This window comes from Drosophila rhopaloa, unplaced genomic scaffold, assembly GCF_018152115.1.
Source record: "Drosophila rhopaloa isolate 14029-0021.01 unplaced genomic scaffold, ASM1815211v1 contig_163, whole genome shotgun sequence".
Classification (NCBI taxonomy): domain Eukaryota; kingdom Metazoa; phylum Arthropoda; class Insecta; order Diptera; family Drosophilidae; genus Drosophila; species Drosophila rhopaloa.
Window position 1 is genome coordinate 6,851,136 of NW_025335043.1, and position 14,633 is coordinate 6,865,768.

Here is a 14,633-nt window from a genome sequence, read left to right on the forward strand (position 1 = left end):
AGGAGCGACCACAGGAGTTTTTCATTAGTGCAAGTGCCGCACAGCTGCATGCCACAAGCACAGATTCAGTGCCGCTAAACACACACAGTCGCACATGGCCAACTCCCGACACGTTCCGTTCATTGCGGGACGTGCCAAAAAGCATTGCATAAGTGCAGGCGGACAACGAAATCAGTGGAGCAAAAAAGGTGGAAAAGAGGAAAACAAAAAACGAAACGTAAATACGGACTGGGCGAGGACAATATTTTTGCTCCTACTGCTGCTGATTCCTCCGTTTCTCGTGTGAGAAAACAAATCTCAGCCACACATACCCAGATAATACACTGTAGAAAAAATGTGGGATATCTATATATCCAAGCTACTATATTTTATCAATGAAAATATTTTTTATTTCAATAATGCGAGCTTCGAAATAAATAATTTTCAATGCACTTGGGAGTCAAGCTTATAAAAAGATAGACTGTTTCTTTAATAATTTTGATTTCTATATTGTGAAATATATTTTACAAATTTATTATTTTCTTTATTTTTATATACATCTGAACATTTCGAAATAAAACGCGATCCAGTAATTTATAGGAATTCTTTATTCCATGCTCGAGTATCATAGTTTTATTACGTGTCAAGATCCTCTAAAACCCTTCTCCAAGTGCAGTCGTTGGCAATGCGTTTGGCAATCAGCTCACGACTTGGCAGACGGTCCAAGTTGCAGTAGCTCTGCTTGAGAACTGTCGTTGCGCATACGCCACGTTGCACTGCTAGTGCTGCCATCCGATGGGGCGTGTGTTAATAATGCGTGACATAAACTGAAGCTCCCGACAACTCCCGTCGATGGGACAAACGAATTGAGTTGACTCGACTTGAGTGGGGCATTTTAAGTGACAGTTTGCACTTTGCCGGGGAAATGAAGAACTGAGCACTACCGACTTTGTCTGCGACTCTGGCGATCAAATGACATCGTCATTGTTTTATTGACATCTCACACACACACACTCACAGCAAACTCTGAAGAGCAGAAGAAAGAGAAAGGCTTCCGTTTGAACAAATTTAAATTTTTACTTAAAATATGCAAATAAGTGCTGCCAAAGTGCCAGAAGCAAGTGCTCCTTTTAACCGAACTTCCACCCTAATGTGAGTGCGAATGTGTGAGTATTTCAATTTCCTGCTCACACCAGTGCCAATCAAAAGAAAAACCCCTGATCGAAGGGGAGGTTGAATAAATTTACAGCGAACGAGGAAATTAAACCAAATTGAAATTGTTTCGCGCACACACAAAGTTTTTCTCCTTTAACGCTCCTTATTTGGGCTCGACTTAAGCCGGGGAAAGTTTTAATTTCCAATTGACATTTTGCAAGTGCATCCCTAATCCTGGGGAGCTGGTAGTAAAAGGGGCTGAAAATAATTACAAACTGCAATTATTAGCCGGGCTAAGGAGACGCTGCCAAGGCAAATCCAATTAAGTGAAAAGCAACTGTAAGCCGATGCCTTTTACCTGACCAGTTCACCTGATTCTTCGTTACCCCATTTCCCCCCTGTAGTTAACTGGGTAACTCTAGCTACTGACCTTAGCCTGTTTTTTTATCCGCCCCTGCATTTTCCACCCCTTTGTTGGATTTTCCCTCCTACACTTGAGGTGTGTCCCCTTTTTCCTTTGGCTCTCCAGTTTTCCCAGTCCCCCCTCGAAAGCATGAAATGAAATTGCCCAGCTACAGGCACAACAATGACTATAGTAATAATAAATAATAATGGTTAAATGTGTTTACAAAAAGAGAGAAATCTTTTGCTGTTATCTGGACCAAAGCCTCCTCCTTGCTCTTCAATCTTCGCTCTTGGACTTGGCTTACTTTTGTCTGCTGTGAACTGTCATTGCGTGTTGCACACAAAAACACCCGGAGATTTAGAGCGGAGAAAGGCGAAATAAGAAAGCGGGGAAAGGGGCAAAGGAAAGCGGGCTCTGTGAAAGAGAATGAGAAATTATGTGGCAAGAGTTGCTTCACCAGTTCAGTCTTACTTAATTTTTGATGCGAAAATGCCATTTGAGTGGGCTTGAAATATTTTAGAAACATTTCGGATTCACAATTTTGGTAACAGGGGGTACTTATGGCTTTAAATTAAAATGTGGCTTTATTTTGAGAAGCTTGAAGTCCAGTACTCTCACTCAAGGATAATCGGTCACTCATATCCTTATATATTTTTTTCCAAAAGATATTTAAGAATACAGCTTGCTTACTTTCAAAATATATGAGGTCTTTTAATAACAAATTGGCTATTAATATTATTTTATCATAAAGCTAGGCTTAAAACACACTTTTTAAGGTCCATTATAATAGTCAAAAAATATGTTATTTATATTTTAAGGAAAAAAACCTTATAAATATTTTTTTTTAAATTTTCATTGTTTATCTTAATTAATATACTTTCTATTATTTAAGTACTTTTGAAAGCTCTTCTAAGCCACAGTTTCAATAAATAATTAAAAGGAAAACCTTTTACAATGCGTGTCTGAATCAATATTTTACTTCAAGTTAAAGTACTTTTATGAGAAATATTTCGTCAAACCACCCTCGTAATCTTCTCCCTTCATAATGAAAGTGAAAAACTGTTGCAGCAACAGCAAACAATTTCGCAGCCGAGGAGAAAACTATTTCAATTGAGGTAGAAAATGAACGACAAGGACATGGCGGCATTTCCCTCTGGTTTTTTCTCGTATTTTCATTTTCTTTTTGCCTCCTATGTTTTTCTTGGTCTTGCCATGAATGGATGCCCACTCCTCTCCATTTCTTTTTGTGTGTTTGCAGTTTAAATTGCACTATGAAAGGAATTTTTTGGATTTAAGCATTCGTTTTCATTTGGCTTCTATGTTTTTTCCACTTTTTTTTTTGGATTCCAAGTGGGATAATATGTCAAGTGGCATAAGTCGGTGGGCGGCAGGAGGTGCCTGTGCACCTGGCATTGATAGGATCGAAGCAGGTGTCATCCCATTTGGCAACAGCCAGCTCTTAGCTTGGTCATTTACGGACGGCTGGCTGTGTTTGTGTTGGCCCGGCTAAGTCCCATTTTCAGTTTGAATCAAGTTGCTGGGGCAAAAACAGCTGTGGCAAGTGGCCCGATTGGGAAACAGTTGTCCCCGATATTGCCCGACTTCTGGGCAGTATAAAAGGGGAGCTTGGCTGGCAAACGAGCAGTCAAAGACCGAATCAGCAGCATGTCTACAGTGTTGGTAGCGGCCCTCATTCTCTGCGGCATCCTGCAGGTTGTGTACTGCCAGGATAACACCTCCGATACGCCCACGGACTACTGTCAGAGTGGTTTATGTCACTTTACGAAAAAGCATATTGCCTGCAGGAACAAAGGAGTAAGTTTCCCCCTTGTTTTGAGGACATATGATCAAATCTTTGATTATTCCCTCTAGGAGTTTAGCAAACAGTGTCCTGCCGGAGCCGAGTTGGTAAATCTTAGTGGTCTGCATGATCTGATCCTGAACGAGCACAATGCCTTGCGAAATGTCCTTGCTGCTGGCAAAGCCTCGAATTTACCTCAACCCGATCGCATGGCCACACTGCAGTGGCATTCCGAACTGGAGGATCTGGCCACACTGAATGTGAAGCAGTGCATTTTGAAGTATGATCCTTGCCACAATACCCCTGATTTTCGTAACTCTGGCCAAAATCTGGCACTGGTAGATCTAAACTTGCTAAAGGGAGAAGGAAATCACTCGGATGAATGTCTGATAAAAGAGTCCATTGGAGGTTGGTGGAATCAGAGTGCCCATATTACAAAGGAGCAAATGCATCGTTTTCCCAAGGGAAAATTGGCTGAGTGGGTTTGGTTTTACAGGGGTTTCTTTCTTTTTCTTATATTATTGTTTTCTTAATCAGATCCATTGCCAACTTTGCTGTTATGGCCCGTGACAACAACACTTTCGTGGGCTGTGCCGCCTTGAAATTCGAGAAGCCCGTGGGCAGTCCTCAATTTCTGCTGGCCTGCAATTACGCCAGCAATTATATCCCCGACTGGCCTGTTTACCGGGAGAAAGCCATCGGCTGCCAGTCGGGCTCTGACCCCAAATATCCATCCCTTTGCAAGGCTGGTGAGAAATACCAGGAGCAGCCGATGGAGGAGGGCAATAAGGTGAAAACTTTTTGGAGGCTGTAGTAGTGCTAAAAATAACACTCTGCCAAAGGGTTGGAGTGGGCGTAGGAGCACTCACAGTCTATTTAACATGTTGATTTGTGGCACAGTGCGTGGCGGTCATATATCATCTCACAGCAGCCGCATTAGCACAGACACCTGAAAAAGCAGTGATGGCATTATATGAAGTACCAAAAAAGCCGAAATGTCAAAAAAAAAATTAATCAAATTTTAAAATTGAAAAGAAAGTTTAATTGGGTTTTCAGAGAGAGATTTTAGTAACAAGCTAAGCTTTCTATTTTTACAACTTCATTATCCATCAGATAGTAAATTATTGATAATCAATAAAGATTTATAATTTTTAATAAAATGTAATTATTTATTCCCAAAAATAAACAGTTCTTAAGTATAAGTTTGCAAAGCAGTTTGTATATTTAAAATTGATATATTTTGATAAAAAACCAATTTGAAATTAGTTAAATTTGCTAGAAACAAATTTACAATCGATTAAAAGGGCGTTTGGGCCTTTTAATTTTTTAATATTTAAAGTAATGAGTAATTGCAATGCAAATGTTAGTTTTATTTTTCTTTGAAACATTAAATTCTATCTTTAATATAAAATTTAAAGCTTTAAAATCCAGAAAAACTCTCTTAAATGGCTTCCACCGCAAGCCCGATTTGTTTTCTCAAAAAGCACATATTAAATGTTTAATAACTATATTTGCATAATAAGTTGGCCTCTAAACTTTGTTTGGACACCAAAAAAAAGATATAAAATGGCTGAATCCACAACTCAGCTACTTACACACATTTAGCCACACTTCGCCTCCCCCATCATCATCATCATCATCTTCATCAGCAACTAAAATATGATACGCGTTGTTTGGGTCGGGAAAAAAAAGCAAACGAGACGACGACAAGTTGGCATCTAATTTTAACGTCAATATACAAAATGTAAAAACGTGTCTTCATCAGCTCGTAATATAGAGAACGCCATCCCCTCCCCGGCCCTCAAATACCTAAGTGCCTATTAATAATGCCGCCTCGACGGGCTGAAAAGAAAATGTTTTCCTTGGCTCTGCTTTATTTTTAGTGTCCATCCGCGATGAGGACCGCGTTTAATATGCCGTTACTTTGTCAAATCCGAGGCTCATTTAAGTCAGGCGAGAAAAATAGGCAACATTTTTGTTCATTTTTTTCGTCGCGATAATTAATTTCGTACTAATGCTGGCCACATTCATTATGGCTTAATTAAAATTCAACTGGAATTAGTTTCCAGCACCTCCAAAAGCGACCATTATATACTTATCAAGCTGAAAATGTACATATATATATATCTTTTTATATCTCTATTTTTTGTGCTAATTACTTTTTAGTGCATTTTCTGTTGTTCATTTTGCCCGAATAACCGGAATATGAAAATCACTAAAGTGTCGTTTTTGCTGTTGTTTTTGGCCCTCATTAAATGCGTGTAAAACTAACATGGCCAACAACATATTTCACGCGGCTCATAAAAGCATAAATACACGCATAAATAAAATAATGTACAAAGTTATGTCAGTGGTTAGAGTCAAATAAATTATTCTCCTACTAGGACAACGATGTAGGGTTTCGGGTTTTGATGGATGTTGGGTTTTTATAGGGTGCCATTTATTTTACGGGTTTAATATTGCATGTCAAAGTATGGTAACGCTTTTAACTTGAAGAAAATTTAAGCTCCTTGGAATATAAAAAGTGGTGAGCATTTCCGAAAATATTTTCCCAATTGCTATTTATAAAATGTCTTAAAATATATAGAAAATTATTAATAAATTGCCTTGCTTTTCTCAAAAGAATGATTAAACATTGCCGTTAAATGTTTATCAGGTCTTAAAGCTTTCCGCGTGATAGTATATGACGTATTAAATATTTATATTCAGTGATTTTGGAATCAAAACACACGCCCATTTGCTGGTGGCATAGAAATTTGTATGGACTGTGCGTCCCTGAACGCTTCACAAATTTGATTGTTGAAAATGATTTGATGGCCCGGACAAAATGAAAGCGCCAATTTATGGCCCAAAGGAGGTCTATGCGTTGCATAAATTGTGGCTGAATTTAAACAAGTTAATATGATATTAGTTGGAAGCGAGCATAAATTATGAAAGCGTGTGCTATTGGTAAGAGGACGAACAATATAAACAAAGCTGGCCTGATTTAGTGCTGGTCGTTTGACTGTTTAATGAGCACTCAGATGTGTCAACAGGCTAAATGGAAATTTATTTAATTATGATTCATAAGTCACAAAGCGGCTTACAGACGGCGAAACATGCAAAATCCCATTCTTTCCGCTTTTGAGTGTGTTTGAAGTTGTTCGCCATGGCATGCAAAGTCTGGCCACGGACTTTGCCTTGGACATGAAAACATCGTAAAAGGCAATCAAAACTTTGACCAAAAGAAATGGCAACAAGAGCGCAAAATATAAAAACAAAATTGACAAAGCGAAACTTTTGATTTATGCAATTTGCGCTAAAAATACAAATCCATTTGATCACTTTGGCGTGGGGGAAATACAATTTTGCCAACAATTCCAATAAAATGGCAAAGCAGGCTTTGATTTATTTCTCCTTGAATGGGGGGGGTTTGGGTCTTGGGGAATTCCCCAAACACTGCCGCAAATGCTTAGCCGGGGATTTGGAGACAACTCCTTACCCCTCTCCCCCTTTGAAGCACCAAAATGTCATACATGGAGCATAATAAATGGGCTAGTAAAACTTTGGACAGGAATGGGACTGGGCCTGGGTTTCTTGTGCCCGGCGTCTTGTGTCAAGTCAAATGCAAATGACCGACAAATTTGCCAGGCTATATAGCGATATGCAAACGGAACGGATATATGCTTTGTTTATGTATTATATGACCGCAGGCCATACTGGCTTGGCTGCCCACAAATTTCCACACAATTTATGCACACAATGTGGAGCGAAAAGGGGGTGGGGGTTTGGACACGAAGGATCCCATTGCCGGATCATTTATTTTATAGTCCGTCGCTTTAAGTTATTTTTCTTCATTATTTTTTATGTGGCTCCGAGGCTGGCGAGGACAACCGAAAACAATTGCCAAAGGCATTTGGCAATCAGCGCCAAATGTTTGCTCTGTTTGCGCAAATAATTTATACGAGGAGCAAAAACACACAACACAGCACACAACAGACGACAGCCATCACACATACGCCCCGTTGGCCGGCTCAAGTTCATAGACAGGATCTTAACGGCACAGTTCATTAGCGGTCCCTTTGGCCAGGAACTTGCTTTATTAATCCTCGAAGGACCTAGACAACGGGGCCAGTTGTCATTAGGGTTCGTCCTGCGATTTCCGTCTCTTTCCGACATAAACACCAAATTAAGTTTTAGTGTTTCATTTATTTTTGGCACTCTCTTCACATGCGTGTGTGTGGGTTATAGTGTGGGCTTTCGGACCTATTTGCTTTTATGGCCCCAACTATGAGCCCTGTGGTCTGTGTAATTTTTGGCCACCGCCTATTGCCTTTTGATTGTTTGTAATGAGCTCCTCGGACTGCTTATGTGCGGGTCATCAGGGATATGAATAAAACAGCGATCGAAACAACCCGATAAAGGTTGCGCAAATGTCAAGCAGTCAAATTGTCGGTGGTTTAAGGCCTTCGTATGCGATTCACATGATCCACTCATCATGAAGGGCTTATAATAATAGAATAACACTATACATTAGTTTTTTGTGCCTTAAATTTAAGCTTTTTGATTCCTTTAACCTATTTGATTGCATTACCACACAATCCTCTTTGTATCCTTTTAACTTTTTGTATTGTTTTTTAATTTATAAAAATTCCCTGGCATGATTTTTCTATGCGGGAATATATTTCGATTAATTTGTGATTTAATTGATTCGTTTGAAATGTGATTCCAGCTGATTTAATTTATTTGCCAATTTCAATGGTTATTTATTCAGCTCATTTGAGCATACAATTTGCTTCGATTGTACAGTCATTTCAACGGCAGGTGGATCAATATTATTTTCTATACGTATATATATTTTTTTTTTTGAACATTTTTTACCTTCTAAACCAATGATCAAACATGTCCAGAGGTCACTCTTAATTTTGTTGCACTTGCAGCGGCCAATTGTGCGGCAAACATAATTCAATTAACGCCTGGCCATTGGATGCCACAACACATCACTTACACATCCCACATGCACAAATAGATAGAGGCAGATATAGCCAAAAAGAAAGAGAGCGATAGATGGTCCGAGCAAAATAGCCGGAAAGTGGCGCTTTACAATTTGTGCAATTTCCGCCTCTGAACAACATCAAACAGAAAATCTCCACTCCACTCCCAAAAATAAAAACTTTGCTCTCTTTTGATCTGTGAATTGCGCAAATATTTTTGTTAAAAAAATATTCCCTCCGAATCCTCATGCCGCGACGAACATTTTGTTTTTTTTTTTTTCAGCCGAGACTTGTTAAATGGAAAACAAACAAAGAATGTTTTCACATAATGCGATTAGCGGCCTCGGCTTCGGTCGCCATTGAAATTTATTAGCCGCTTATGCAGTCCGATTGAAGTTTTATTGAAAGCATAACAATATTTTGCCAAACAGTATTAATTGACAGTTGATGTTGCGTGTCAGGCAAATAAATTTCGTTTTTTCGTTTTTCAACTCATGGCCATTTAATAGATGTCCTCCTGAATCCACCGCTTTCATGCTCCGCCAACAGCGGAATCTAATTAGCATTTCAGACCCCTCCTGCCAAATGACATGGCTGAATAACCATAATTGCTTAAATAAACACCACGACAAATGCATATAAACATCAGCCCGGCTGAAATATGAGTTATGGCAAACCCATCTCGAGTCTGGCCAACATGCAATAAAGTGCACGAAGCTAGAGAAGTGGACTTTGTGGGCTAAAGACGGCACATCGGGAAAGTGCACCGCCATTTGCATGTCAGGTTGGTCATTCACGTCGCCATCAACTGGTAGGTGGATACAGTCCTACCCAGAAATGCAAAACGCATTACAGTAGGAAGCTCTCAAAGAAAATTCCATCTCAAAAATGCAATCTAAATTCCTCTATTTTAATACATTCCTTAAAATTTTAAACTGTATTCAGGCTTATGGTATTAATATATTTTCTGATTAAACAAAAGTTTTTCTTGGACTTATAGTTTTATCTTTTATATCAAAGAATATCCAAGGTATATGTCAGTCTTAAACGTTTCAAATACAATAATTTGAATGCTACAAATAAATATGACTAAAAAATTGATTACCTTTCATAAAAAACCTGACAACAGTTGGAATTCAAGGGCCTCAGTTTGAAGTAGTAATTAGTAAATATGGAAAATATATAAAGATAACTATGTTATTTCTTTCAATAATATATGACTAAATAAACCCTTATCAATTTGTATTTAATTATTTAGCCAACTATATAATCATATTCCGTACTGTAAACAACATGTGTATATATTAAGTAGACAATGCGTGACGGTTCCTATGGCGTTCTTGGTCTTCTGCTGTGGACTTTAGCATGGCAATTATGCATTTTTAATCAGACGACCATAATGCTTCCCGGAAAAGCTTTTCCTATTGATTTTCTGTATTAACCAATTGACATACATCCGTTAAAGGGCCGAATTGAACCCTTTTGAACCCTTTTCGAAGTGAAATAGTCTATATATTCCAATAAGCCAAATCAAACATTGAACATCAAATTGAAAAGAATCATTCCAATTCAGTTTCGGTTTCTGTCTACATTTGCATACAAATGCAGGCGGGATTAAAATCAAAATTCGATATGCCACAGGCCTCATGCACACGCACAGCCCCTCCGAGAATTTTCCCAACAATATTTTACTGCTCAAGACATTCCGACATTGTTGAACGGCAAATGGGAAGGGAAACGGTGAGGGGGAAAACTTACCCAAGTTCTTCAATTACAATTTGATTTGCAAATGACACAGAGAGAAACATGGCAAGAAATTGAAGTCGCAAACTTTCCACAGTCAAGAGGAAAATGTGACAAGTCGGGTTGCAAAAGTTCAGCACGAGCCGAGGCAAGTGGAATTAAATGTTTGTTAAAGGTTTCAACTGATTAAAAATGACGGAAGAAGGCACTCCCCAAAAGTTTATGAACATAAAGTACGGATATAAACCTAGATAGAACTCTCGCTCGCTGTTAACCCTCCTAAAAATATTCGCCATCAACGACTGTTCAGGCAATTGAATCCTTTAAGCCTGCCACTTTTTTCATGGCGCCCGGCAATAAAATGTTGCAACATTAAAAGGGCGGTGCACATAAATAAAAAAATCGCTGAGTAAAAAATTGGGTTAAAAATTAACTACACCAAATTTAAATCAACTGCAAAGCGGGGGGTGGGCGGTGAAGTTTCGCTGCCTGTCAGCGAATCCTTCGAATCCTTGGGCTACCGCCGCCGGGAGCCGTAAAAAATCGACTCGCTGGGCAGGCTGAATACGGCCGGAGTCCTGGCAGCCGTAAATAAAGCGCCGCAAACATTAATAACTCCCATTGGGTGTGTTAACAAGCAATGACCAAAGAGGGCCGTACCCGGCAGGACTGGGATTTCGGATTCGTTTTCCTCCCGTTTTTCCCTTGTTCTCCCTTTTTTCCCGCCCTGCCAATGTGCATAAATTGCAGTAAAAATGGCGCAAAAATTTTACATTTTGTGGCTGTTGTGAAAAACGATGTGCAACAAAAAAGTTTGGAGTGCAGAGAGCGGGGAAAATAAGTAACAAGTAACCGAGAAGCTCGCAGGCAGGTAAAAATTGCGCATACGCCAGGTGCGCCTCCCCACATAAAATGGTTGAGTGATGGGGCTTCCAGGATGGAGGGTAATGCATGTAAGACAATCATTTTGACAGGCACTCTCCGCCGTGTTTACCCCGGCATCAGCCCCAGGCCGTGTGCTGCTCATTGGCCCGTCGCTCGGCTGGCTGCCTCCTGATTACTATGCACTTTGATACTTATCTTTAATTGAGGTAACATTCTGCACGGCGCAAGGAGACGGAGGACCAACAAAAGTCTCGTCTGCCACGCCACGATGAGCACGCCTTTCATACTCGCATTTGGCTCGTTCGGTCTGTCAGGATTTGCTTTCTGTTGAGAGTTGAGGTCGGGTGCTACTGAAGTTGGGTGCTGAACGGTGCTGACACTTTGCCCTCTTTATGGAAAAGTCTGCCCTTTTTAAGAGAAAAATACTTAACATAAACAAATACCGTTGGCTCTCCAAGAGTCTGCAAAAAATTATTTAAATTTAGAAATGTCTTTCGTTGTAACAATATATTTAATTTATTAGCTTTCAAAACTTGTAACATTTATTTTTGCACGATTTTCGTTTTAAAATTAATAAGAATAAGTGCATAGCTCAGAATTACATCTCATTTTCTCCAAGTTACAGCTTTAAAAAACCCTCGTGATGTAATTTTTAATCGCACTACATCTGCTATAGAAAATCTCATGAAACATAAAAGTACTGAATAGTATATAAAATGTAAGCAGTGTATGATGATGTGATTAACATGTCTATAGCTATTTCTAAGTTATATTAATTAAGTACCAACATCCACATTTATGTACCAATCCCGCTGTTCCGATTTGATATAGAATTAAGTAAAACTAATATTGCAAAAGGCTAAGGATAACGTGAATATCAGAGAACGGTCATTTTACGATAAAACAGAGAAACAGAGTGACATTGTAAAAAGCACGCTAATATAAAATTAAAATAAAGTGAAATAAAAAGAATTAAAACTACGATAACAACTTCAGAAGTGGGATAGACACCATTTAAACATCCGCCTACATAAACATTGTTGGCTATCCGAAGACGCACAAGTTTTTTTTCCTATAATTGCGTTTTGGCGAGTGACGCCAAATTGGAATGGACAAGGCGAACATTGTAGAGTGGCTTCAAGCCAATGAAATCAGGTTTCCAGGAAGTGCAACTTTAAGACAACTGCGCAAGCTTGCATTGGATGCCGGTTGCCAGGATGCGGCTAATATCCCAGAAAGCCTATTGGAGGAAGAAGATGCCAAAATTGAGGTTGTAAGCCAGCGGAGCGCTAGCGAAGACATCGACGAATTAGAAGAAGAAGAAGCACTACTTGACGCCGCCATAAGGGTAGCTAAGAAGAAGAAGATACTGGCCGAATTAATGCGAAACGACAGCAAGACTACAGATGACATTCGTATGGTGAAACAGCTCATGATTCCGTTTTCTGCCACTGAAAATGAGGAAGCCTTTAAGTGGATTTTGGATTTTGAGAGAATCTGCAGAGATGTTAACGAGTGTAAAAATTTCCAATTACGCTGCGTACGAATGCTGATGAAACCGGGAACAGATGCCGACTTGTTCTTGCGTGTTGACCAATCGAATACTTATGACGCATTTAAAGAGAACTTTATAAAAACATTTGGTCGTGGTAGTTCAACTGCTGACATCGTATTGCTGTTAAAGGAGACCATTTTCAACCCGCTGAAAAACACTGTTATGGGATACATACTTCTTATGGAGGAAATTGCTATGCGTGCTAGCATCGAAGAAAAATTGACAGTTCAGCTTATAATTGATGGTTTTCGCGATCGTTCAGCCAATATCGCCCTATTGTACACAGCAACAACAATCGAAAAATTGAAGGAGTTGGCACGGAAGTATGAAAATCTAACAAAGAAGTCCCAACATTTTTCCCTCCGCTCAGAAAACACTAGAAAAGATCGGAACACAATCCGTTGCTACAATTGTTCCGCTTATGGGCATTACGCTTCGTCGTGCACTGCGCCGAAGCGCGAGAAGAATTCCTGCTTCCGCTGTGGATCGCTCCAGCACATGCTAAAGGACTGCCAACAGAAGCCAGCAAGTAACCCAAAAATGGTGGGAGCAGCCAACAACCAGCCGATACGGGATGACGAAGAGGAGCCAAATATGTTTATTCCGATTATTAACCAGGTAGGAGTATATTTTTACACTGATTGTCAAATGAAGCCTAATGTAACCTTCCTTTCTGCCATGTTCGATACGGGTAGCGCCATTAATTTAATTCAACACGCTGCCATTCCTTATAAAAACATTAGCGATGTATTGTTTCCGACTGACTATTGTGGAGTTAATGGATTTAAGATTAAAACTTTCGGAAAAATATTTGTTAAGCTCGTTTTTCAAAACATAGAAGATGTTGTACCCAACAACTATGTTGCAACTAATGTTCTTTTAGGGCGTAAGTTTTTGGAAAAATTTGGAATAAAATTGATTTCTAAGTATAAAGTAAAAGAAATTATTGAATTGAATAGATTAGTGAATAGTGAACCATTGAATATTTTAGAGAATAGTGAACCATTGAATATTTTAGAGAATAGTGAACCATTGAATAGATTAGTGAACAGTGAAACATATCGAGACAGTGATCAATTGATAGACAGTAGAAGTTTTGAAGACTTATGTGAAGAAAGTGAAATTGATAGTGATAACAGCACACCAGAGATATATAGTATAGATGTATTTAAGGATGATGAAAGTTTTGACATTGACCCAAAGTTGAGTGATAGAGATCGGAGTGAGCTCAGTGAAATAATAAGATTGAATTATTTATGTTTATCTAACATCCCAGCGATTCAACATAGTTACGAAATGAGGTTAAGACTAAAGTCAGAAGAACCTGTACGTTCTGTTCCAAGAAGACTTTCATATCAGGAAAAGAAAGAAGTAGATTTTAAAGTTGACGAATTATTGAAAAAAGGATTTATAAGAGAAAGCAATTCGCCCTATAGTTCTGCTATTGTACTTGTTAAGAAGAAATCTGGGGAAAAGCGCATGTGCGTAGATTATAGGCAACTTAATAAGATAACCATTCGTGATGGATACCCGCTTCCCCTTATAGATGACTGTTTAGAGCGTTTAGAAGGAAATCAATACTTCACACTTTTAGATTTGAAAAGTGGATACCACCAAGTGAAAGTAGCAGAAAGTTCAGTGCAATATACAGCTTTTGTAACACCTTCCGGACAGTATGAATACACAAGAATGCCTTTCGGACTCATGAATGCACCTGCGGTATTCATGAGATTTATTAATTATACCCGTTACTCGTAGAGTAAAAGGGTATATTGTATTCGTGCAAAAGTATGTAACAGCTAGAAGGAAGCGTTTCCGACCCTATAAAGTATATATATTCTTGATCAGGGTCACTAGCCGAGTCGATATAGCCATGTCCGTCTGTCCGTCTGTCCGTCTGTCCGTCTATCCGTCTGTCTGTCCGTCTGTCTGTCCGTCCGTATGAACGCTGAGATCTCGGAAACTATAAAAGCTAGAATATAGGCATTTTGCATGCAGATTCTAGGAGTTCCTACGCAGCGCAAGTTTGTTTCAAAAAGGTGCCACGCCCCCTTTAACGCCCACAATCGCTTATATACGATTTTAAAAATTTAAATATTTCGGAAAAGTAAAAATGCAGTTTTGTTGTGTTTATCA

At 39.1% G+C, this 14,633-nt stretch overlaps 2 protein-coding genes and 1 long non-coding RNA gene across 3 annotated transcripts in view; all 3 read left to right on the forward strand.

Annotated features, from left to right (window-relative positions):
* LOC108051808 overlaps positions 1-14,633 on the forward strand; it is a 47,971-nt gene that overhangs the window by 17,732 nt on the left and 15,606 nt on the right.
* On the forward strand, positions 3,205-4,337 carry LOC108051810 (antigen 5 like allergen Cul n 1). The gene is made up of 3 exons (XM_017134035.2): positions 3,205-3,355; positions 3,413-3,819; positions 3,879-4,337. Exons 1-3 carry the CDS (start codon positions 3,206-3,208, stop codon positions 4,153-4,155), a joined length of 834 nt encoding a protein of 277 aa, XP_016989524.1. The 5' UTR covers position 3,205; the 3' UTR covers positions 4,156-4,337.
* LOC123037383 lies at positions 13,015-13,307 on the forward strand. Its single transcript, XR_006417473.1, has 2 exons — positions 13,015-13,115; positions 13,193-13,307. It is a non-coding gene; the product is annotated as an uncharacterized LOC123037383 (long non-coding RNA).

Bases quoted from the DNA above. Each gene is read 5' to 3' on its own strand.
- LOC108051810 (XM_017134035.2), top strand. From the start codon at position 3,206: ATGTCTACAGTGTTGGTAGCGGCCCTCATTCTCTGCGGCATCCTGCAG. The intron at 3,356-3,412 runs GTAAGTTTCCCC...TATTCCCTCTAG, and splicing joins TTGCCTGCAGGAACAAAGGA to GAGTTTAGCAAACAGTGTCC. The intron at 3,820-3,878 runs GTGGGTTTGGTT...TTTCTTAATCAG, and splicing joins CCCAAGGGAAAATTGGCTGA to ATCCATTGCCAACTTTGCTG.